The sequence below is a fragment of the Rhinopithecus bieti genome, unplaced genomic scaffold (assembly GCF_001698545.2).
Source record: "Rhinopithecus bieti isolate Rb0 unplaced genomic scaffold, ASM169854v2 scaffold_3878, whole genome shotgun sequence".
Lineage (NCBI taxonomy): Eukaryota > Metazoa > Chordata > Mammalia > Primates > Cercopithecidae > Rhinopithecus > Rhinopithecus bieti.
The window spans coordinates 4590118-4615786 of NW_016805059.1; the positions used below are offsets into that span (position 1 = coordinate 4590118).

Consider the following 25669-nt stretch of genomic DNA (forward strand, 5'->3'; position numbering starts at 1 on the left):
TTGTGGCACTCTGCTTTTATTTTCTTCATAGCACTTATCAATTCCTGAAATCCTATCATAAATTTATTGTCTTCTCCTCCATGAAGACAAGGAATTTTATCTGTTTTGTTCCCTACCATATCCCCTGCACTTTGAGCATTGCCTAGCACATAATAGGCACTCAAAAAATATTTGTTGAAAGAGTAAATTAATCTGGCAAAAGGGAACAAAATTAACTGAATGGAGAAGACCAGTCAGAAAGAATTAACCCATGAATGGTATGTTAGATTCTCAAAATTAATTTGTTTTAAATTACTGGTCATTTTTTAAACAGCCAACACCGTATACGTTAACACCAGACATCTACGCTGCAATACTTGAAGCCATTACACTTGCATGAAGTAGAAAGGAAATACAATGATTATTTTCCTTGTTCAGATATTGGCACTGTACTCAATGCTATTCAAAGGTCCATCATTAAGATAACTCACACTACAATTTCTAACTGTTGAGAACTTTCCTCTTTCAAACTGCCCAATGCTTCAATATTATTGAAGTAGGTCAGGGTCCATGGTCTCGTTGTCTAAGGTGTTATTTGAACTTATTGTGTCATAACTGAGAAAATTAAGGAGCATGGATGCAAAGGGTGAAGTTGGAGCAAAAGTTTAATAAGTGAAAGAAGAAAGCTCTCCACTGTGGAGAGGAGAGCCCAACTGGGGTGCCATTTTACAGTCGAATGTAAAAGCTTTCATATAAGAAACTCCTCTCATCTCTGTAGCTGTTTGAGTAACTTCTCTTACTTGAAAACCTGTCTTCACAACTCCACCTGTCTATACAGCTGTGAGATGTCTCTAGGTAAGCACAAAGCATAGCTTTTTTTCTCGTTTGAATAATTGTGGATTTGTTTTAGGTAAGCCCCCTGTTTGCAGTGCAATCTCCCATGGAGCCCCCCTTGTTCATGTCTGAAACATTTTCCTGGGAGCCTGCTAATCACACAAAGAACAAAAGGCTTCTATGCTTTTTGTTCTGGACCTTGCCTGCTTATCTGTGCAGGTACAGTCTGAGTTTTCCCTAGGCTGCTCTATTTTTGCCTGTAGCTATGATTTTTCAGGCAGGCTGCTTCTCTGAAGACTAGCCTTAGCTGTCTACACAACTGATTTTTCATGTTCTCCTCTCTCATTATGATTGATGCAGCATCCAGATTATAGAATTCTTAATTATTTCTCTGCTCTGAAAACGTTCCAGTAATTCAATACTTATTATATAGTAGGCATGTCCAAGGGGTAGGAAAATAAAACAAGATTCTTGAGCTCGTAGTCTATTGACAAATAAAAGACTTCACATTTGGATAAAGCACTAACAAAAAATTAGTTTTTCTTCTGTTAAACAAAAAAAGAACCCGTAAACTGATCTCTAATTTAGTTCCCACTTATCTTTTATGGATAGCTGCAATGGTAGCTTTTAGAACCACTTAGAACTCTTGGCAAATAAGCCAGTATTTATCTGAATGGGATTCACAATGACCCTCAGAGTTCAGGAATGTCAGATAATCACTAAACAGCCTCAGAAAAAAAAAATGAAGATGCCATTTTCTTTATAAAGTTTAAGTATTTACAATCTAATCCCAATTTTGTAAAGCAGTGTGTATATATACACTGAAAAAAGATTGGAGAGTATTATGGCTAATACTAGGTGTCAACTTGATTGGATTGAAGGATGCCTGGATAGCTGGTATTGTTTCTGGTGTGTCTGTGAGGGTGTTGCCAGAGGAGATTAACATTTGAGTCAGTGGACTGGGAGAGGAAGACCCACCTTTAATGTGAATAGGCACCACATCACCTTAGGCGATCCTCCCACCTCAGCCTCCCAAAGTGCTGGGATTACAGGCGTGAGACACCATGCCCGTCCTAAAGATTATTTTTTAAAGATTACTTTATAAATCTATCAATTAACTATGAAGCTATTTCAGTTGCTATTTTAAGTTCTTGAAATTAAATATAGATCAAGTCAATGTTAAATCTACCTTGTTCTCATAATTAACATGGTGTTTAATGTAGGAAACAGAGAAGTAAAGCAGAAAGTCCATTGCTGTGTTTGGTGTCTGTGGAATCTCCTCAAGTTTCCTTCTTCTAAACTTTTTTTTTTTTTTTTTTTTTTTTGAGACAGTGTCTTGCTCTTCACCCAGGCTGGAGTGCAGTGGTGCAATCACAGCTCACTGCAGCCTGGACCTCCTGGACTCAGGTGATTCTCCCAACTCAGCCTCCCGAGTAGCTAGGACCAGAGGCACATGCCACCATGCCCTGCTAATATTTTGTATTTTTTGGTAGAGACAGGGTTTTGCCATGTTGCCCAGGCTGGTCTTTGACTCCTGGGCTCAAGCAATCCTCCTGCCTCAGCCTCCCAAAGTGCTGGGATTACACTGGGCCTGATTTTTTTTTAGGCTGGCTACTGTTTCCTCCATAACACTCTTCTGGGAGGTTGCGTGAAACAGAAGCAGCCCTGTGTGAGTTCCCCAAGGACACGCTTGTTCTGCACTTAATGAGCATATTTCTTAGTGGTATTTTTCTGCAAACAGCAGGATCCCTTATATCCCTGCTAGTATCCATAACAGAAAAATATCCATTTACAAGCCATAATATATAAGGGAATGAAATCTCTTCCTGGAAAATAATAATAGTAATAGCTAACATCTACTGCAGACATCTCCCTCACCCCACACACGAACCCATGGTGCCCATTCTCTTAGGCATGGTACTCATGCCCTCCTCACCCCTCCAGAGAAAATGTGAATCAAGGAGCTTAGGCTGATGGTTTACTTACATTCCTACATTTCATACTCTCAGTACCTTAGGATATAGAGATCATCTTCCCTATTTTAAAGACAGAAAAACTTTTTAGGTGGGTCAAGTGACTTGCCAAAGATTACACGTCTACTAACCCAGGTCTTTCTGACTGCAGTGCCCAATTAACCACATAAACCCAGTTCTGGTTGAGAATTGAGCAGGGGTCAAAGAAGGCTCACTTCCTTTCACGTGGTTCCCAGCTTAAGAAGACAGTTGCATAGAATCAGCAAATAGCTCTTACCAAAGAACGTTGCATCAAAATTTAATGTGTGGTATTATTATGCCTAGATTGCAAAATTAACATATGGTAATAGTATCTACCTTTAAATTATTGTGTATCAAACTATTTTTGAGTCACTATGAGGAACCTCTAGGTAGATATTTGCTTAAAATCTATTTAACTCACATGTACTTTTAAAATATTCAGAAGGGGAAAAGGGCAGGCCTTTTAGAATTAAAACAAGACGTTTCAAAGAAGGAAAAGCAACAAGATGCTGGGGAAATAGACTAGAAAACAGGAACTGAGAGTCAGAGTGATTGGACAATAACTAGAACTCAAAAGATAGTTAGAGGCTGAGGAAGACCAGAGTCCAGATGTGGGAACTGTCTTTCAAATTCTCCTAAACTGAGTATTTATTTTGTTAAATTACAGAAATACATATTTTACTGTACCTTGCGCTGTGTACTCACTCTCTCAAGTAACTATGGCTGGAGAAACCCATCAAATAGCCAGAAAGACAGATCCAGATCACATGAAAATACACTCTCTAGGTATTTCTCATCCTGTAAAGCTTAATAGGAAATATACAGCACTTTTCTCTAGGAATAGCAACAAGTTTGGGGGAGTGCCCCAAATACTTTGCCTTGTTGCTCTTGAGATCAGTTGCACAGAGAAGTGACAGATGGGTGGGACAGCGAATGCCTTTTGTGACCACAGAGGAGTCTCTTAGCAGGAAGAAACAATGACACAGTCATTAAGAATCTTAAGTTCATTTATGCTGTTTCCTAATGAACTAAACCAATTGCTACAGATTACAGTTGGCCCTCTATATCCATGGGTTCTGCATCCATGAAGTCAACCAACTGTGGATCAAAAGTATGTTTTAAAAAATTTGAAAATAAAAAATAACAATACAATAATAATACAAATAAAGAGACAGTACAACTATTTACATAGTATTTGCATTGTATTGGGTATCATAAGTAATCTAGAGATGATTTAAAGTATACAGGCGAATATAAATAGGTTACATGCAAATACTATGCCACTCTTATAAGGGACTTGATCATCTATGAATTTTGATATCCACTGATCCTGCAACCAATTCCCTTGGATACCAAGGGACTATATTCAGATATCAATAATAGACTTATGATCATGGTTATCTCATAGAAAAAACAAAAAACCAAAAACCAATTTTTAAATCTGGCATATGTTTACAAAACAGCACCCTATACAAAATTTGAAGTTTTGTAGTTTTAGTAAGGAAGTCCTCAAATGATGGTACATCCATGTAGTTTTTATATAATTATGTCTGAATGGACTTATCTACAACTAGTGATATAAAGATCCCAACTAGACAAAGACTGGCTTTAAATGTGGGAACCTAAGACTTTATCGCAGTTCTCAGATTTACCCAAAACCCTTCCTGCCGAGCCTCATCCATGGGCCACTCCAGGTAGGTCTTGGTGTTCATTATCTTCCGCAGCTTGCAGAAGCGTTGGGGAATGGCTTTTTTCTCAATGGGCTCCAGAAGAACAAGAATGGCAGCATCATTGTTCTCATCAAAAAGACGGAAATGGGAGAAGTCCAGTTCATACTTGCACCACTCACTCTTCACAAAGTTTTCAGAAAGCACAAAGACAGTTTTGTGGCTCTTTTCAATGGAGTCAATGATATTGTCAATGATCCACTTGCCAGGAATGAAGTCCCGCTTATGAAGACACAACTTGAAGGGGGGATTGAAGTTCTCCAGCTCCTGGACCATAAGGTTCTCCACCCAGTAGGCATCCCGCTCACTGTAAGAAACAAATGCATCATAGCAGATGTCCCTGCTGGGAGCTTTCCTGGGCTTCCTTTTGGCCTGGAGCCAGGCCCACATCATTTTCATGTACCACAGGCCGTGGAAACGGTGGCACAGGACCCCCATGAGCAGGATCAGCAGTAACAGAGCACAGCACACGCCAGACACCAGTGCTGCCCTGTGACATTCCGACACTGAGAGGCGGACATCCTGAACCCTCTGGCCACGCACATGGGATGGAGAGTCACACAGGTAATTTGCTGGCCAATCAACCAGGACTTTGGCCAGTGCTTGCTGCTCCTGAGTGAAGGACAGGAATTCACAGGAGCAAATGAAGTTATTGCCACCAGCTTCCAAAGTCTTCAATGTGTGAAAAGAGTCAAGTTGCTCCTTAGAAAATGTAGTTATTGTATTCCTACTGATTTTCAACACTAGTAACATGGGTAAGAGGGAGGCATCTGGTAGAGTCATCAACTTATTTCTAGAAATATAAAGTTCTTTGAGTTGCGGCAAATTCAAAGAAAATAAATTGAGATTGTTGTTGCTAATATCTAAAATTTCCAGTGTCTTGGGAATGCAGCCTGTTACACTGTGTATTCGTGCGCTGGATAAGTTCAAATATTTCATCTTTTCTGGCCACTGACAAGTTTCAGGCATATAATGAAAAGTATTCTTACTGATATCAAGGTTAGTCAAGTTTTTCAGAGTAAGCAAAGTCTCTCCAGTTTTTCCCAATGATGCCAAGTGATTTTGCCTTAGAATTAAAGTTTGTAGAGAGGGCCAGGCATCCTCACAGGCTGAATTTTTCAAGTATTCTTCAACCATCAAATTTTCACTTAGATCCAAGTATTCTAATGATTTTAAATGTTGTGAAAGTGAACAAGGAACCAGAAAAACTTTACTGTTTTCTACTGTGATTCTTTTAACTCTTTCTGTGAGTGAATATAAAGTGCTCAGATCATTAAATGAGTAAAACCGTGGAATATGCAGCCTCCGGATTGTTAACGTTTCCACTTTACCTGGATCTATAACTCTGTCATTATCAGATTCTCTAAAATCACCAATTCCATTAAGGGTACAGTCATCAAACTCTAATTCTAACAATCCAGAAATCTGACTCAAAAGTTTCATGACCTGAAACAAACTTTCATCGGTGATTTTCACATTTCTAAATGTAAACTTTTTAATCAATGAATTTGTTTCACCAGTGGTTAGTTCTGAAAAATGGAAAGTGTCCAAATCAGTATCTCGCAGTTCCAAACATTCCACGGAACTTGGAAGATCTACAAAAATCTCCAGCAGTAAAATATGCTGCTTCATATGAAGGATCAGATGACTTACATTCTGAATTAACTTCAAACTTTTTGGCTCATAGCTCTGTAGATCTGAAGCACCAATCTCAAGTTCCTCAAGGAAGGTAAGTCCAGCAAAATCTTTTCTTTGAATCTTAGTGAAGGTGTCCATATTTCCTACTCTCAGGATTCGCAATTTTGTGAGATGAGAAAAAAGAGATGTTTCCCCGAGGGTTTTGTAAGGATTTCCCAGTAAGTTTAAGAATGTCAAAGAAGAAAGGGGCTTGAACCAGGAGGATGATAAATTAGATAAGTAATTATAGGATAAGTCTAAATGTTCAAGTCTGCCCAGGGAAGAAAAAGAATCTTCCTCTATTGTGTTAATTCCATTGGATGTCAGCACCAGAGCCTGGAGGTTCACACACCTCTGTAGGTCACTGTTGCTAATGTAGGTGATTCTGTTGTTGGACAGGTCAAGGTTTTTTACAGCTTCTGTGAGCCCTGAGGGAATGGAGTTTAAAAATCCTGAGCTGCCCTTGCAGATACCATTGTGGTCACAAGACAGAGAAGCCTGATCGGAGGATTCTTCCTTGGAGAGGCTGATGATGACCCCCAAGACCCACACCATCCACAAAGTATGTGGCATTGTCCAGTGATTCAACCTACAAATAAAAGAGGTTCAAATGAGTCATTGTGTTTGACAGCATATCATAATTCTAATTCTTGAGAAATGTTTTCAAGAGAGAGAGAGAGAGAAACAGATGAATGGAACGAATGAATGGGGACAAAAAATGAATTCCCTGATACATTCAGCAACACTAACACAGATATACAACCACTATGCAGTACTTAAGAGTACAACCATCTGGAAATACAGAGCAAGACTCAATAACACAGATTAGAAGAATGAGTAAATCAATGAATGGAGGAATGAGCAATCAAGCCTTTTAAGAAATGGGTTAGGCTTAACTATATGGATTTACAGTCACCTTTTTCTGCACTTCAAACTTTCTTAATATTTAAGCATTTCTTTTCTCTGCTTCAATGCCCTGCTTGATTCATAGAGATCTCACAGAACCAAACTGTAGTTCTCATTCACTGAAGGAAACTCCAGGAGTAGCATGCTTTGGGACCAAAAGACAAAAGTTGCATGTGCATCGACTTGCCTCACACCTATCACTAGCAGGCAGGAGGGGTGTGGGAAACTCCAGGCAGACCTAGGTGGTTTGTTGGGTTGAAGGAGACTCACACCATTAGAACACTGTCTTCCTGCCTAGAAGTAAATGCAGAAAGCAGTGTTTAAGTCTGGATGGGCTGTTCAGATGAATGTGGGGGAAATAAAACTATCTGTACCACAACTGCTAGTTTACTTGTAACCATAAACCCAACAACTTTCTCTCTGCCCACCTTCTGGGCCCTATATCATTCTTTGGCTCTATTCAGCTACCCCATTCCTTGCATCTGTATGCCTTTGTCTGTATTTTCTCAGTGTGCTAACTATGCAAAAATTTTTTTTAAATTTATCCCCAAGAACAAAACATTTTTATGGGTAAAACTAATTTCCCACATTCATAGAATCTGAGAGATTATAAAGGCCTGAGCTGTACAATTTATGGCCACAAAGAATTAAAACATAAATATGCTTGGTTTGGGAATTTAAATGCTGTTGGAGCCAGAATTTTTATGTTTGCACCAAAACCACTGCTTCTTATTCTCTCCTCTTATTTTTTTAAATAAATGGGTCATTCCATGCATATTTATTCTGGATACTCTTCTTTTCTTAGCTTTATTAAGGTATAATTGGTATACAAAGAAACTGTACATAATCAATGTACATAATTTGTACACTTTATGTATACATACATACGTATACACTCATGGTATCATCACCAAAACCCAGAAAGTAAATATATTCATCATCTCCAAAAGCTTCTGCCACTCTGTGGTTGCCTTTTCACTTTCATAATGGAATCTTTTTGTCTTAGTCCATTAATGCTTCTATAACAAAATACCAGAGACTGGGTAATATATAAAAAACAGAAATGTATTTACTATAGCTCTGGAGGCTGAAAAGTCTAAGATCAAGGCATGTGCATTGGTGTCTGGTGAGGGCTTCACTCTCCTTCCAAGATGGTGTCTTGTTGCTGTGTCCTCACATGGGAGAATGCAAGAGGGCAAGGGGGCAGTACCTTCAATCTCAAGCCCTTTTATAAGGATGATAATCCTATACCTGAGGAAAGAGCCCTCATGACTTAGTAACTTCCCGAAGGTCACACCTCTCAATACTTAGTTTTAGGATTAGTACTGTTACAATGGGGATTAAGTTTCAATATGAATTTTGGAGGAGCCACACTATTCAAACTATAGTACTTTGATGAACAGATGTTCTTATATTTCATATATTTTAATAGTGAGTTTTCTGGCCTATTTTTAAAATATTTCCTATATTTTCACAAAGATATTCTCTTTGTTATTTTCTAAAATCTTTATTGCTTTGCCTTTCACTTTTAGATATATAGTCTACCTGAGGTTGATATTTGAGGTAGCAGAAGGATTCACTTTTTTCCCATATGGATGTTCGATTAACCTATTTTTTACAGACCATCTTGGGGAAATAATCAACAGTATTTTATTTGTCAATAGGCACATGTCCATATAGGGGTAGATCTTGTTTCAGTGCTCTCTATTCTGATCCAATATTCATTTGTCTATCCCTATACCAGCAACACACTATATTAAATGTATAATATATCTCAATATCTAGGTAGATGTATTTCAAATGTATACCTCAATATCTAGGAGATATATATTTAATAGAGTTCCTTATTCTTCCTCAGATACGTTCTTCTTCCTCCTTGTTCTTCTTCAAATGTGTCTTGGTTATTCTTGCCCCTTTGAATATTATTATAAATGGCAGAATCAGCTTGTCAGTTTCAAAAAACAAAGTCCACTGAGATTTTAATTGGCAATGTATTGAATCTATAGAACAATTTGGGAACTATTCACATCATTACAGTACTGAATCTTCCAATCCATGAGTATGACAGATCTCTCCATTTATTTAGGTCTTCTTTAACTTATCACAGTAGTATTTTATGGTTTTTGCTTAAAGTTCTTAAGCATATTTTGTGAGATTTATTCTTATTCGATACTTTTAAAACATTTAAATCGTTTTACATATTTATATATGTGATATGGTTTGGATGTTTGTCCTCTCCAAATCTCATGTTGAAATGTGATCCCCAGTGTTGAAGGTAGGAGCTGGTGGAAAGTGTTTGGGTCATGAAGGTGTATCCCTCATGAATGGCTTGGTGTGCCATTCATGAGGTTGTTTAAAAAGAGTCTGGGACCTCCCCCTTCACTCTTGCTCCCTCCCTCTCACTCCCTCTCTCACTATATGACATGCCTGCTGACCCTTCTTCCACCATGAGTAAAAGCTTCCTAAGGTTAGACAGATGCTTGTGCCATGCTTGTACAGCCAGCAGAACCATGAGCCAAATAAACTTCTTTTCTTTATAAAGTACCCAGCCTCAGGTATTCCCTTATAGCAATGCAAAACAATCTAACACAATATGGCATATACATATATGTCAAAATTCAATTAAATTTTGTATACTGACTATGCATTGAGCACCCTTGCTAAACTAACTTAGTAATTCTAATAGTTTGTAGATTCTTTTCATTTTCTGTATCCCCAATCATCCTCAAGTCAAAATGATGGTTTTCTTCTTTCCAACTTTTATACCTTTATTTCATTTTCTTTATAACAGATTCCTTTACGCAAGTGCAGTAGGATATATTAGCTATTATACACAGTATCCCCTATCACACATGCCCACCCCCACTATGAGCCAACAGATAGTTCAAGGCAATCCTGTTATTTAAAGAAACTTTAGCAAGAGAATTTAGAGAACTTCACGGGGCAACTATAGCCTTTGCAGTAGAGTCAGCTGTAATAGCTAATGTTTGAAAGGGATTTCTAATCATAACCTCATTTACATTTATTCCAAGCCAGGGAAGGAGCATTTGAACAAAAGATGCCCATTTAGAGGGATTTGCAGCTGCTAGAAAGTTCCTTTTTATACCATAGTGCAAATTAAGATGTATAGAACAATGTCAAATTTCCAGTTGGTTATGGAGTGACAGTGTTCCTGTTAGAATCCCTAATCCACACTGACTTCTTATTTCCTACTGATTGGGACATGGAGTTGCCTGTGCCTATGATTGACAGTTAAATCCTTCACAGATAAAAACATACACTGGAGGGACACAAGAGACAGTTCCCTGTGGGACACTGTGTGCTACAGGGGTCATCAACAGGGAAGCAACAGTAGTATTTATCTAAGGCTCCACTATTAATTATCATCAATGGAGGCCACCAACAATTAGAGAATTAGGGTTATGAATTTGTCTACAAACTCTCTAATTATCTCTCCTTTTGGTTTTCTTATTCAGTTTCTAGAAGAATTTAACTGTAAAGCCTCTCCTATGTTTTGTCTACTGTTAGCTTTAAACACGAAATCTGAATATGTGACTCAAAAAGTCTAACCCTATAGAAAGACCAGATGTTCAATCTGAACAGGCAGTCACACTTGGAATATCAGTGAAATCTGTTATAGGGTGAATTAGGAGATCTTTAAAAGCATATTAGTATTTGGTTCAACATGATATATCCAGCATACTTAAGTTTCCTGCAGATTCCCAATGAGGCAACTGAATGCAATCCATCTGTAAATGTTCAAATAGTCCAGTGGATGGTAGAAATGTACCAACTGAGGTTTTATTGTCTTATAAAATTGTGGATTTGACAAACCAAACATTGATTATAGGCCATTTTAGCAATTTTAGAACAGTCATAACACCAATCTTTTTTCATAATTTCATGTTATCTAGTCTATGATGAGTCAGAGTGCAGAACTTTTAATAATGGCAGCTATATGGACTCAGATAGCTGTCTGATCCATGAGGCCACATTTAACACTAAATTTATATCCTTTTAAATATCAGTTTTGTTTCTCCAATTCAGGTGCATGATGCTGTTCGTTTAAATAGGTTATCATAGATAATTTAATTCAGGTAAATCTTATGGTATTTTTCAAATTGCATATCTTAACAATTTCAGTACTAGCTGACTTTTCATGAAAATCTGCCAAAGCATTTCCCTGGTATTCAATTAATTCTGATTCTGCTTGATGTTGGTTTGGCAGTTTTATGAACCAATCCATTTCTTCACTAGAGTTCTGGAAATTCTTACCCAGTCCAGTAGTATGATCTTAAAGTTATCAGAAACCTATACTTGTCAGAGTCCTTTCCACGAATCTTTTAAAAGAACACTTTATGATTTGGTTGGTTGTCTATAGGTCCACACACTGTATATAATTGTTTTTCATAGTGTTCTGGAAAGTACCAGAGTAAAAAAAGTAACTCTTTGTAGATGGCAAGGCTTAAAATGGACTTGGTTAAAGATATGATAAGAGTTCACAATAATGCAATTGATAAGGAAATTGTATTACTTCTGCAACATATAATATTTCATGATAACTAGAATTTTGGCTGATAGTGTTATACCATGACTATCTGGTTTCTAAGAATTTTATATAATTTCTGAAGCATATATTAATAACATACCCATACAATATGACTTAAAGAAATTTCAGCATCACTTACAATTTGACAATGCTTCCCATGCAATATAACATATCAAATAAGCCTAATTAGTTTAACATCTCTTTTTTTGTATCAGGAGAGAAAACAACTTCTTTTGAGAAATTCCAGAAGCCCTGCTCAACGTCAAAAGGTTTTAATTTAGAATTTGATTTTGAGATGTCAAAAATATCAAAAGGTTTAAAATATTTGATTAAAATAGGATCACAGGTCTCTATGAAACAATATTTATTCATTTAAATAGAGTGATTGGTAAAAGACTTCAAAGGCAAATAAAGTCACATAATTGTAGAAACTCTTGCTCTTTTAATAAGGTGGACTCAGGTCTCTGAGGCCGTCAAAGATCTAATAAAGACAACATGAAGCACAATAAATTATCTCGATAAAACACAGAATCTGCATTTCCTAGGCCTATTACTTAGCAGGTAAAGAAAAGTCTTTCAATTTCTTATTAAGAACAGACCAATACTCCAAGAAAACCTTGTTGTTTTAACATAGAGGACAAATTTCTAGTTCTGTATCAGTATTTTTTTGATATTAATGCTCAATTTAAAAAGAAAAAGCTTAGAATTTTCTTCAAATCTTAGTTTGATCACATATAAAATTCCCTTCCCAGTATTCCTATCCCACAACCTTCTACAGCTTTCTAATATCCATTCAGTTTTTCTTCTATACTCTTTCTCTTTCTCATTGTCTTAACAACCAGGCATTCTACTTTGGGACAAATATTATTTTATTTTTTCCTTAACAAAACAAACATCCCCTTATACTTTATAGCTGTTCTTACCCAAAACACATCTTACCTTCTTTTCAGAGTTGTTTCCCTTATTATTTCTGGTAATTCTAGTACCATATATTAATTAGAATTCTTTTTTTTTTTTATTTGCAGATGAGGTCATTCTACATTGCCCCAGCTGGTCTCAAACTCCTGGCATTAAGCAATCATCCTGCCTCAGCTTCCCACAGTGCTGGGATTACTTTACCCTTAGTAACTTTAATTTCCAGTGAAAACTAGAAAGTAAACAATTGTGAACTGTCACACCAGCATTCTGTACATTGACATATCTATGAACTGTAATTTCTAGAAACATGTGCCTTCTCATGGTATAATTTTTCAGTGTGACAGAAAACACATTTAGTAACAGACCCAACTACCTTTAATCTCTCTGTAATAAGCAAATTCAATGAAATTGTAGTATACAAAATCAACATACAAAAATCAATAGCATTTCTATATGCCAACAGTGAACAATCTGAAAAAGAAATCAAGATAGTAATCTCGTTCACAACAGCTACAAATAAAATACCCAGGAATAAACTTAATCAAAGGAGTAAAAGATCTCTACAATGAAAACTATAAACACTGATGCAAGAAACACTATAAACACTGATGCAAGAAATTAAAGAGGACACCAAAAAATGGAAAGATATTCCATGTTCATGGATTGGAAAAATCAATACTGTTAAAATGTCCCTACTATCCAAAGTAATCTATAGATTTAATGCAGTCCCTATCAAAATATCAATGACATTCTTCACAAAAGTATGTTAATAAACTATAATCCTAAAATTTACATGAAACCACAAAAGACCCAGAATAGCCAGAGCTATTCTAAGCAAAAAGAACAAAACTGGAGGAATCACATTATCTGACTTAAAATTATACTACAGAGTTATAGTAACTAAAACAGAATGGTACTGGCATAAAAACAGACACAGACACACAGAACAATAGAACAGAATAGAGAACACAGAAACAAATCCATACATCTACAGTGAATTCATTTTCAATAAAAGTGTCAAGAACAAACATTGCAGAAAGGACAGTCTCTTCAATAAGTGGTACAGGGAAAAGTAGATATCCATATGCAGAAGAAACTAGACCCCTATATCTTGCCATATACAAAAATAAAAACAAAAGAAATTAAAGACTTAAATCTAAGACCTCAAACTATGAAACTATTAAAAAAATTAAGAAAACTCTCCATTACACTGGTCTGGGCAAAGATTTCTTAAGTCATACCCCACAAGCATAGGCAACCAAAGCAAAAATGAACAAAAGGGATCACACCAAATTAAAAAGTTTCTGCATAGCAAATCAAATAATCCACAAAGTGCAGAGGCAATACACAGAATGGGAGAAAATATTCACAAACTATCCATTTGAAAGGGGATTAATAACCAGAATATATAAGGAAATAAAATAACTCAATAAGAAAAAAAAAATCTAGTAATCCAATTTTTTAAATGGGAAAAAGATGCAAATAGACATTTCTCAAAAGAAGGCATATGAATGGCAAACAGATAAATGAAAAGTTGCTCAACATCATTGATCATCAGAGAAATGCTAATCAAAACTACAATGAGATATCATCTCACCCCAGTTAAAATGGCTTTTATCCAAAAGACAGGCAATAAAAATGCTTCAAGGATGTGGAGAAAAGAGAACTCTTGTACACTGTTGGTGGGAATGTAAATTAGTACAACTACTATGAAGAACAATTTGGAGGTTCCTCAAAAGACTAATAATAGAGCTACCACATGATCCAGCAATCCCACTGCTAGATATATACCCAAAATAAAGGAAATCAATATATCAAGGAGATATCTGCACTCCCATGTTTAGTGCTGCACTATTCACAGTAGCCAAGATTTAGAAGCAATCCAAGTGTCTATCTACACATGACTGGATAAAGAAAATGTGGTACATACATACAATGGGGTACTATTCAGCCATAAGAAAGAATGAGATCCTGTCATGCAACAACATGGATGGAACTGGAGGATATTATGTTAAGTGAAATAAAATAAGGAACAGAAAGACAAACATCCCATGTTCTCGCTTATTTGTGGGAACTACAAATTAAAACAATTGAACTCATGGAGATAAGAGAGTAGATAGAAAGGCGGTTAACAGAGGTTGGGAAGTGTAGTTGGAGGGGGATTGGGATGGTTAATGAGTACACAAATATAGTTAGATAGAATGATTAAGATTTATTCTTTGATAGCAAAACAGGGTGACTACAGTCAACAAAAATTACTGTATATTTTATGATAACTAAAGAGTTTAATGGGATTGTTTATAACACAAAGAAAGGATAAATGCTTGAGGTAATGGACACCCCTTTTACCGTGATGTTATTATTATCCATTGTATGCCTGTATCAAAATATCTCAAGTGCCCCATAAATGTATACACCTACTATGTATCCACAAATATTAAAAATAAAAATACAAAAGTAAAACATACACAAGACTCTCTTGGTTTGTCTAGCTATTGTAGCTTTAAAAAAGATGTGCCTGTTTGCCTTAAGAAGCTTTTCTTCTTTGTCCACTGTTGGGAACAGGCCCCCAAATCTGGCCATAAACTGGCCCAAAACTGACCATAAACAAAATCTCTGCAGCACTGTGACATGTTCGTGATGGCCGTGATGCCCACACTGAAGGTTGTGGGTTTACCGGAATGAGGGCAAGGAACACCTGGTCCACCCAGGGCAGAAAAGTGCTCAAGGCATTCCTAGGCCACAAACAACAACATGAGCGATCTGTGCCTTAAGGACATGTTCCTGCTGCAGATATCTAGCCAGAGCCCTTCCCTTTGTTTTGGCCCATCCCTTTGTTTCCCATAAGGAATACTTTTAGTTAATCTATAATCTATAGAAATAATCCTTATCACTGGCTTGCTGTCAATAAATACGTGGGTTAAATCTCTGTTCGGGGCTCTCAGCTCTGAAGGCTGTGAGTCCCCTGATTTCCCACTCCATACTCTCTATTTCTGTGTGTGTGTCTTTAATTCCTCTAGCACTGCTGGGTTAGGATCTCCACAACTGAGCTGGTCTCAGCAAGCAGCACCCAACGTGGGGGCTTGAACCCGGGTCAAAGGCTCACCGGAGCGACAGTTGGAAAACAAGGAACTAAGCTGGAGGACACCCAAGTACACTTAAGTAAACCCCGTGGTGAGTAAGAAGGGGAACTCAGAAGCATCCGGGTAACAATGGGACAAGTGTGGGCTCTGGTTCGTTCCACCTTGGAACCTTTTCACACAGAGGAAGGAAAGTATAACGAAGTAACAGAAGAAGTGACAGAGCAGGTTTGTTTGCCAGCTAAAGTGGCAAAAGAGGGAGAGGTCTGTCCCTACCCTTCTGCATGCCCTCATTACTTTGAAGAAAAAGAGTGGCCTGACCCTCCAGATCTTTCTTTTCCAGAGGACACTGGGCAAAAAGTAGTTGCCCCAGTGACTGTTTGAATAGCACCTCAAGCGACCGCTCTCAGTTCTATTCAGCCAGGAATTCAGCAAGCTAGAAGAGAGAGTGACACAGAGGCTTGGCAGTTCCCTGTTAGAATACACCCCCCAGATCAACAGGGAAATATCATAGCTACATTTGAGCCTTTTCCTTTTAAATTACTCAAAGAATTTAAACAAGCTATTAATCAATATGGACCAGGTTCTCCTTTTGTAATGGGACTGTTAAAGAAGGTTGCTGTCTCCAGTCAGATGACACCAGCAGGGATGGTAGGATTACTTCTAGGTAGGTCTAATTTAAATTTAAAAGGAGTGCAAGTACAAACAGGAGTCACTGATTCAGCTTACAATGGGGAAATTCAAATTGTTATATCAACTTCTGTTCCCTGGAAAGCAGAGCCAGGAAAGCATATAGCACAGCTCCTGATTATGTCATATGTGGAAACGGGGAAAAGTGAAATTAAACGAACAGGAGGGGGCCAGGCACGGTGGCTCAAGCCTGTAATCCCAGCACTTTGGGAGGCCGAGACGGGCGGATCATGAGGTCAGGAGATCGAAACCATCCTGGCTAATACGGTGAAACCCTGTCTCTACTTAAAATACAAAAAACTAGCCGGGCGACGAGGCGGGCGCCTATAGTCCCAGCTACTCGGGAGGCTGAGGCAGGAGAATGGCGTAAACCCGGGAGGCGGAGCTTGCAGTGAGCTGAGATCCGGCCACTGCACTCCAGCCTGGGTGGCAGAGCAAGACTCCGTCTCAAAAAAAAAAAAAAACCGAACAGGAGGATTTGGAAGCACAAATAAACAAGGCAAAGCAGCTTATTGGGTGAATCAAACTACTGATAAACATCGTACCTGTGAAATAACTATTCAGGGAAAGAAATTTAAAGGTTTGGTAGATACAAGAGCGGACAATTCAATCATTTCTCTACAGCACTGGCAGTCTGCATGGCCAAATCAACCTGCTCAATTTAACACAGTTGGAGTTGGTAAAACCCCTGAAGTATATCAAAGTAGTTATATTTTGCATTGTGAAGGACCCAATGGACAACCTGATTCAACCAATTATAACTTCTGTACCTATAAATTTATGGGGAAGAGCTTTATTACAACAATGAAGAGCACAAGTTCTAATTCCAGAATAATTATATAGCCCTCAAAGTCAATATATGATGCATGAAATGGGGTATGTCCCTGGTATGGGACTAGAAAAAATTTGCAAGGTTTGAAGGAAATGCTTCAAACAGAAAGATAACGTTCCCACCAAAGTTTAGGATATCATTTTTGATGGTGGCCATTGTTAAGCCTCCAGAACCTATACCTTTAAAATGGTTAACAGATAAGCCAGTTTGGATAGAACAATGGCCACTAAGTAAAGATAAACTGGAGGCTTTAGAGGACTTAGTTGCTGAACAATTTAAAAAGGACACATAGCTCCAACATTTTCCCCTTGGAATTCTCCAGTTTTCGTAATTAAGAAAAAATCAGGTAAATGGAGAGTGTTAACTGACTTAAGAGTCATTAATTCAGTTATACAACCTATGGGGACATGCAGCCAGGACTGCCTTCTCCTGCTATGATTCCAAAAAATTGGCCTTTAATAGTCACAGATTTAAAAGACTGTTTCTTTACTATCCCCTTAGCCGAGCAAGACTGTGAACGGTTTCCACTTACAATTCCTGCAGTAAACAACCTGCAGCCTGCTAAAGCATTTTTATTGTAAAGTATTGCCACAAGGCATGTTAAACAGTACAACAATTTGCCAGACTTATGTAGGGCAAGCAATTGAACCTACTTGTAAAAAATTTTCACAGTGTTACATTATTCATTATATGGACAGTATACGTTGTGTTGCCCCCACTCAAGAAATATTACTCCAATGTTATGATAACTTGCAAAACTTGATTTCGCATGCCAGTTTAATTATAGCTCCTGACCAAATTCAGACTACTACTCCTTACTCCTACTTGGGGTCCTTAGTCAATGACACTACCGTTGTGCCACAGAAAGTAACCATACGTAGGGATCAATTGAAAACATTAAATGACTTTCAAAAATTACTAGGGGACATTAATTGGATAAGACCTGCTCTAGACATTCCTACCTATGCCATGAGTAATCTATTTTCTATCCTTAGAGAAGATACTAGTCTCACTAGCCCTCAGCATTAACAAATGAAGCTGAGGCAGAGCTGCAGCTAATCAAAAAGCAAGTCCATAAAGCTCAAATAAATAGAATAGATCCAGAAAAGAACCTAGATTTGCTAATTTTTCCAACTCAGCATTCACCTACTGGTGTTATTGTACAAGAGCAGGACTTTGTAGAGTGGCTTTTTCTTCCACTTACTAATTCACAGTCTCTAATTCCTTATTTGTATCAAATCGCTACAATGATAAGAAATCGGAGAACTTGGATTGTTAAATTACATGGATATGATACTGGAAAAATTATTGTCCTCACGAAGGCATAAATACAGCAAGCTTTTATAAATAGTCTTACTTGGCAAACCCATTTAGCTGACCTTGTGGGTATTCTCGATAATCATTTTCCTAAAACAAAATTATTTCAATTTTTGAAATTAACTAATTGGATTCTCCCTAAAATAACAAAATTTAAACCAATTGAAGGTGCTGAGAATGTTTTTACAGATGGGTCTAGTAATGGTAAAGCCTCTTATTCTGGATCGAAAGGTAAAGTTTTTCAGATGCCCTATACTTCACCACAAAAAGCAGAGCTTATAGCTGTAATTGAGATATTGACTGCTTTTGTGATTTCTGATTCTTCATATGTGGTTCATTCCACACAATTAATTGGGAATGCTCAGTTATGATTTCATACAGATGGACAACTGATGACTTTATTTACCCAATTGCAAACAGCAGTCAGGAGTAGAATGCACCCTTTTTAAATCACTCACATTAGGGCTCATATGCCTCCTCAAGGACGTTTAACTGAAGGGAATCATATGGCTGATCGCCTAGTTGCTGCTGCAATATCTAATGCTAGACACTTTCACAATTTCACATGTTAATGCCTCTGGTCTCAAACACAGATACAATGGTACCTGGAAAGAAGCTAAAGCTATTATCCAGTGATGCCCAACTTGCCAAATGGTGTATTCCTCATCTTTCACAGGAGTTAATCCCTGAGGATTGGCACCTAATTATCTTTAGCAAATGGATGTCACACATGTTCCCTCATTTGGGAGACTAGCTTATGTACATGTATTGGTGGACACCTTTTCTCACCTTGTCTGGGCTACACGCCAATCAGGAGAGTCTTCTGCCTGTGTTAAGTGTCACCTTTTGCAGTGTTTTGCAGTGATGGGCATTCCAGCTTCTATTAAAACAGATAATGCCCCACGCTATACTAGCCAAGTTCTAGCTACATTTTTCTCTATATGGAATATTAAACACATTACTAGCATCCCATATAATTCTCAAGGACAAACCATTATTGAAAGAATGAATCTCTCCCTGAAACAGCAGTTGCAAAAGCAAAAAGGGGGAAACAGGGATTACGGGACACCCCATGTACAACTGAATCTGGCATTACTGACTTTAAATTTTTTGACTTTAAATTTTTTTAAAAGGCCAGATGCTATCAGCAGCTGAACAGCATCTACAGAAACCAGCTGCAAAGACAGAAGCAAAACAACTGGCTTGGTGGAGAGACCTGATAACAAAATAGGTAAAATAATAACTTGGGGTAGAGGTTATGCTTGTGTTTCTCCAGGCCAGAATCAACAGCCGATTTGGACACCATCAAGACACCTGAAACTTTATCATGAGCCAGATGCCAAAGAAGAGATTCTGGGAGGATCCTGAGGACCCCCTGGTTGGAGCCATGTCGAGAATGATGCTGAGGAGGACCCCAACTATCACGAGCAACAACCATCGAACACAGCCACCTACTTAGGGACAGGTCAAGAAACTGTCACAGATGGTGGAAGAAAACCTGAGGAAAGCAGGACAACCAGTCACAATGAGTAATTTAATGATAGCTATGATAGTGGTGATCATCATTGCCATGAGTATTCCTTCAAGGGCTGACACAGAGAACAATTATACTTATTGGCCATATTTATCAATCTTGGCTGGCAATAATGCCTGGATATAATCACTCTATGACACAGTTACACATGCTTTCTTATCTCAGTATTTACCACAATAAATCTGTTTCTATAATTGAGGCATACCATCCTCAAAAACCTATTTGTAAACAGAATTGGACTTGGCCAGAAATAATGAACATACTTGTTTGGGAAGACTGCATTGCAGAACAGGCAGAGGTGCTGCGCAATGATTCCTCTGGAATCATTGGGATGTTTAGCTTAAATTGCACCTCTCAGTCTGCATCCCATGGCCACACTATGTTCAGCTGGTCTAAACAAAATGGTCAGATGGTAGAAACAGTAAGAAATATGGCAAGAGTTCCTATTATCTGGAAACATGACGGTATAGTGGCACCTCAAACTCAAATGATATGGCCCGCTGTAGGAGCTAAACATAAGGATTTGTGGAAACTATTAATGGCTCTTAAATAAGATCAAAATTCAGGAAAGAAAAAAAAAAGCATCTAAAAGGACACTCTATAAACTTGTCTTTGGATATTGCAAAATTAAAAGAACAAATATTTAAAGCATCCCAGGCACACCTGACCTTAATGCCAGGAACTGGAGTGCTTTGAAGGAGCTGCAGACAGATTAGCAGCAATTAACCCATTAAAATAGATAAAGACACTTGGAGGCTCTGTGATTTCAATGATGATTGTGCTTTTAATATGTGTTGTCTTTGAATAGTATGCAGATGCGAATCCTGACTCCTGTGAGAAGTAGCCCACTGTGACAAAGTTGCCTTTGCTTTCATTGCTTTGCAAAACAAAAAAGGGGGACATGTTGGGAACAGGCCCCCAAATCTGGCCATAAACTAGCCCCAAATCTGGCTATAAACAAAATCTCTGCAGCACTGTGACATGTTTCTGACAGCCATGACGCCCTTGCTGAAGGTTGTGGGTTTACCGGGATGAGGGCAAGGAACACCTGGTCCACCCAGCACGGAAAACCACTTAAGGCATTCCTAAGCCACAAACAATAGCATGAGCAATCTGTGCCTTAAGGACATGTTCCTGCTGCAGATATCTAGCCCGAGCCCATCCCTCTGTTTCAGCCCATCCCTTTGTTTCCTATAAGGAATACTTTTAGTTAATCTATAATCTATAGAAATAATGTTTATCACTGGCTTGCTGTCAGTAAATATGTGGGTAAATCTCTGTTCAGGGCTTTCAGCTCTGAAGGCTGTGAGTCCCTTGATTTCCCACTCCACACTCTATATTTCTCTGTGTGTGTCTTTAATTTCTCTAGTGCTGCTGGGTTAGGGTCTCCACAACTGAGCTTGTCTCGGCAGTCCACTGTAATTCTAAGTTACCTTTAGTAAGGCTCACACATTTCTCTAGAAAAGCACAGGTTCTTGGTCCATAATTCTTATAAATGAAATCAGCTGGAGTTGCAGATGGAGGAGTTGTAGACTCCTTAAATCCAGATAAGCCCATGATTCCCTGTCTTCTAGTAACTTTATCGATTGGAGGCCTCCTAGAGTACCAGTCCAGTTTCAGTTTCTTCACTGAATCCAATCCAATTCTGGAGCCAATCCAGTCAAAGAACTGCTCAAATAAAGTCAGAGAGCTGAAAATGCAAATGTATAGCACTCAAGTCTGAGCAGGAACTTACCCACAACTACCAGTTGCAGTGAAAGAGCAATGGGCACAATGAGCCCCGCAGGTACCTTCACGTGGTCACTAAGAGCTCCTGAGGGTCACTATAGGTCTCCTTTGGATCCTGCTTGCAACACCAAAAACTGTTAAAAGAGAAACTTCAAACAAATTCAATTTGACAGAGTTTATTTTAGCAAAGAATGATTCATGAATGAGGCAGCACTCAGATTCGCAGAAGTTTCAGAGAGCACCCAACAGTGTGAGCAGTGAGCTTTTATAGGCCAAACTCAAGAGCACAGTAATCACCTGATTTGCTTCAGCTAGAAGTCTGCCTTATTTGGGCATGGTGTAATAGGCATTTACCTTGTTTGGGCATAGTTTGATCAGCTGGCTGCCTGTGACTGGCTAAAGCTTGGTTATTTATGGTTGGTGGAAATTTGGCTATTAATTACAAAAAAAAATTACTCCTAAGTAAGGTTTCAGTTTGTTTATGTAGTATACAAAGTTAGGTTGCAGTTTATTATGTAAGAACTAAAAGTATAGAGACAGTCTCAGGCTAATGGCTTCCTGCTTATGTCATTTAACAAAAGATAGGTCCTCAATTTTATTCCTTAGATGAGTTATTTGTACCAGCTTTTATTGTCTTGCTAGAGGTTTGTCATTTTTATTAGCATTTTCAAAAAATCAACTTCTGACTTGATAGATCCTCTATTTTCTAGTTCATTAATTTCTATTGTTATATTATTATTTCCCCTGTTCTGATTTCTCTGGATTTATTTTACTATTCCTTTTCTTGTTTTTAAGGTATTTGCTTGCTCATTCATTTTTAGTCACTCTTCATTTCTAATATACGCACTTAAGGTTATGTTTCCTTTAAGCAGTAGTTTAGGGCATCTGACGAGTTTTTATATGTAATTTTTTTCATAATTCATTAAAAATATTTTCTGATTTTCATTCTGATTATTTTTTGACCCATGGGTTATTTAGAAATGTATTTACTAATTTCCAAATATATGAGAATTTTCTATAAGTTTTTGTTCTTTTCTATTTTAATTGCATTATGGTCAGAAGACATATTCTGTATGATTTAAATTCTTTAAAATGTATTGCAATTTACTCTCTGAGCCGGTATATGGTCAGATTTTAAGTACGTTCTGTGATTTCAGCAGCTGTTGGAAGTAGTATAGGTTCCTTATGTCAACTACATTGTGTTTGCACTTTCTTTATCCTTACTGATCTTTTGTCTGGTTTTTCTATCAGTTTCTGAGAGATGTATGATAAAATCTCCCACTATGATTGTGGATTTTCTATGAATTTTCTATTTTCTATATTTTCTAGTTCTGTCAATTTGGCTCTATTCTTTTCTATTTTCTAGTTTCTTAATGTTGTGTTACTATAGGTACTTATAAATTCAGAATTTTTATTTCTTCTCAGTGAAACCTTTAACTTAGTGAAACCTTTAACTTAGTGAAATGTTTCTCTTTATCTACAGTTATGACTTTTTTACTTTTTTTCCTAATTCCATTTTGTCTAACAGTAATATTGCCATGACAGCTTTCTTTTGATAAATGGTCACATCTCTTCACTTTATACCTTTTAGTATCCATAAATGTGCCTCTTGTAAACAGCATATGATTGTTGGGTTGTTTTGAAGTCTAGTCTGACAATATTAGTCTGATTATCATAAAATTTAGCCTTTCTCATTTAATTACTGATATATTAAATTGCATTTAATATAATTACTGATATTTGGGGCTTTAAAGTAATTGAACTATTGTTATGGTTTGAATGTGTGCCCCAAAGCTCATGTATTGGAAATTTCATCTTCGATGCAACAGTGTTGAGAGGTGGGACCTTGTAAGAGGTTATTAGGTCATGAAGGCTCTACCCTCAGAAATGGATTAACGTTGTCACCAAGGGAGCAGGTTATTGTCAGAATGAGTTTGTTATAAAAGTTAAGTTCTGTCCTCTCTTGCTGTCTCTCACCATGTGATGCTTTCCATCATGTTATAATGTAGCCTGACGACCCTCACCAGATGCAGCCCTTCAGTCTGGGACTTCCCAGACTCCAGAACCATGAATGGATAAATTTCTGTTCTTTGTAAATTACCCAGTCTCAGGTATTTTGTTACAGCAGCACCAAAGGGACTGTGACAACTATGTACTTTATTCCTGTCCCATTTGTTTTATGTTCTATTGTCTCTCTGTTCTTGCCTTCTTTTAAATTTGGGGGTATTCCATTAGATTTCTTTTCCTCTGTTTATCAATAAAACTGTACCCCCAAAAAATTAACTGATAGCTTAGAAACTCCCAAAACAAGCTGTCAACTTCTGGTAGTTTTTGTAAAGGTAAAATGGGTACATTATAAAGAACTTAAAGATGTTCTTTGCTTAGAACGGGAAGAAACTTTAAAATATTGGTGAATAAATCATTTTCCAATAGTTTCTGCTCTTGCTTTTGTTGTTGTTTGTTTTGTTTTGTGTTTTGTTTGGTCTGTCCCTTCAAGTCAGGCCACCATATCTATAGTTGCTCTTTGGTAAAAATCTTAATAACAGAGTCAAAAGATTAAAGTCATCTCAGCAAACTGAGTTGTCTACACCCAGAACAATTACTCTCCTTCTCTTTCTCCTCTCCCACCCACCACCTCCGATCACCTCTTTCTCTCTTTTCTCTCTCTTTCAAAAGGAAAAGACTTTCCTGGCTTGCATTTAAGCTCTAAATACAAGTTCATATTTATAGAAAATGAAGAAGTTTAAAGGGCACTTCAAAGCGTTCTTACTTGAAGAACTCGACTTTGCTTAAACGCTGTTTAAGTTGTTTTCTAATCAGAGACCTAACTCACACATCCTAAGAATGAAGGAACGCAGAGGTCGGGGTGAAGCCTGCCGGGGAGCAGAGGCCAGACTTGGGTTAGGGAGCCAGGGTCCTGGACAGACCCAGAGCACGGAACCTTTCCCACCTCTGAGCCATGGTGACCAAAATCCAAGCTCCATCCTAGCAGTAACCAGTGAGAGAGGACACACCCCCCGCGAGACGCTAGCATTCAACTCCACTGGCTCATTGAAAGCCTTTACCCAATCTTTGTCATCCACGCTCAGAACCAAGAGGGGCCAAGAGGCGGGGAGGGTGACCCTACCGGTAATCAGTGAAGCGGGAGGGCAGGGCCGGGGCCTCCCGAGGGAGGTGGCGGCCAGCAGCCCGGAGCCCAGGCGGAAGCTCGCCATGGCGACCCCCAGGGGCCTGCAAGGCTGGAAGGGCTCTCCGCCCAGCCACAGCCCGTTGGCACTGCACTCACGGGGTCCGGACCTCGGGCTCCACAGGACCCGCGGGCTCCCTGTCTGTGTAGCTCCTGCTTCTCCCGAGGGCCAACCTGAGCCGGCTTCGCTGGTGTCCACATTCCCGCACCAGGCGGCGCAGAGAAGCACCGGCATCCCGGGGACCTGATGCGCTCCCCGCCGTCCCCGCCCGGACAGGAGCTAGGGGCCCAGGTGCAACCGAGCGGGAGCCCGGGGTCCCCAGAGTCCGTGACCGGGCCGTGGTTCCCTTCTGCCCCTTCCCGACCCGACCCCAGGAAGGGGTGCAGAGAGACCATACGAGCGGCGCCCGCAACTTACCTGGGAGGACACCGAGCAGCCGCCTGGCTGAGCTTTCTCGCTGCCTCCGAGCCGGCCTGCCTGGGACTAGGAAGTAAGCGAAAGGGAAAGTCCGCGCGACCCGGCACCCCCTCCTTCTGGGGTGCGGGAACGCCCCTTCCACGGGGCAGGCGCGCCGTCGCGCAGCGGGAGGGAACGCTGGACCTCGCGCCGCGCTCCAGGCAGGTGGCCCAGAGCGAGCCCCCGCGGCCGCGCTTCCCGGCAGGCTCCCGCCGGTGACCGTGAGGTAGGCTGCGGCAGGCCAGAGGCAGGTCCTGCCC

General features: G+C 38.9%; 1 protein-coding gene across 4 annotated transcripts; it reads right to left on the reverse strand.

Moving 5' to 3' along the window:
• Nucleotides 1-3426: 3426 nt before the first annotated feature.
• On the reverse strand, nt 3427-25456 carry TLR2 (toll like receptor 2). Of its 4 annotated transcripts, none has more exons than XM_017871090.1 (3): nt 25371-25456; nt 21773-21899; nt 3427-6800 (listed from the first exon to the last, which is right to left on the reverse strand). In XM_017871090.1, exon 3 carries the CDS (start codon nt 6782-6784, stop codon nt 4430-4432), a length of 2355 nt encoding a protein of 784 aa, XP_017726579.1. In that variant the 5' UTR covers nt 6785-6800; nt 21773-21899; nt 25371-25456; the 3' UTR covers nt 3427-4429. The 4 variants fall into 4 exon arrangements, with proteins under 4 accessions (XP_017726579.1, XP_017726578.1, XP_017726577.1 ...); XM_017871089.1 differs by having other exon boundaries at nt 21773-21914; XM_017871088.1 differs by having other exon boundaries at nt 21773-21880; nt 25371-25450.
• Nucleotides 25457-25669: the final 213 nt, after the last annotated feature.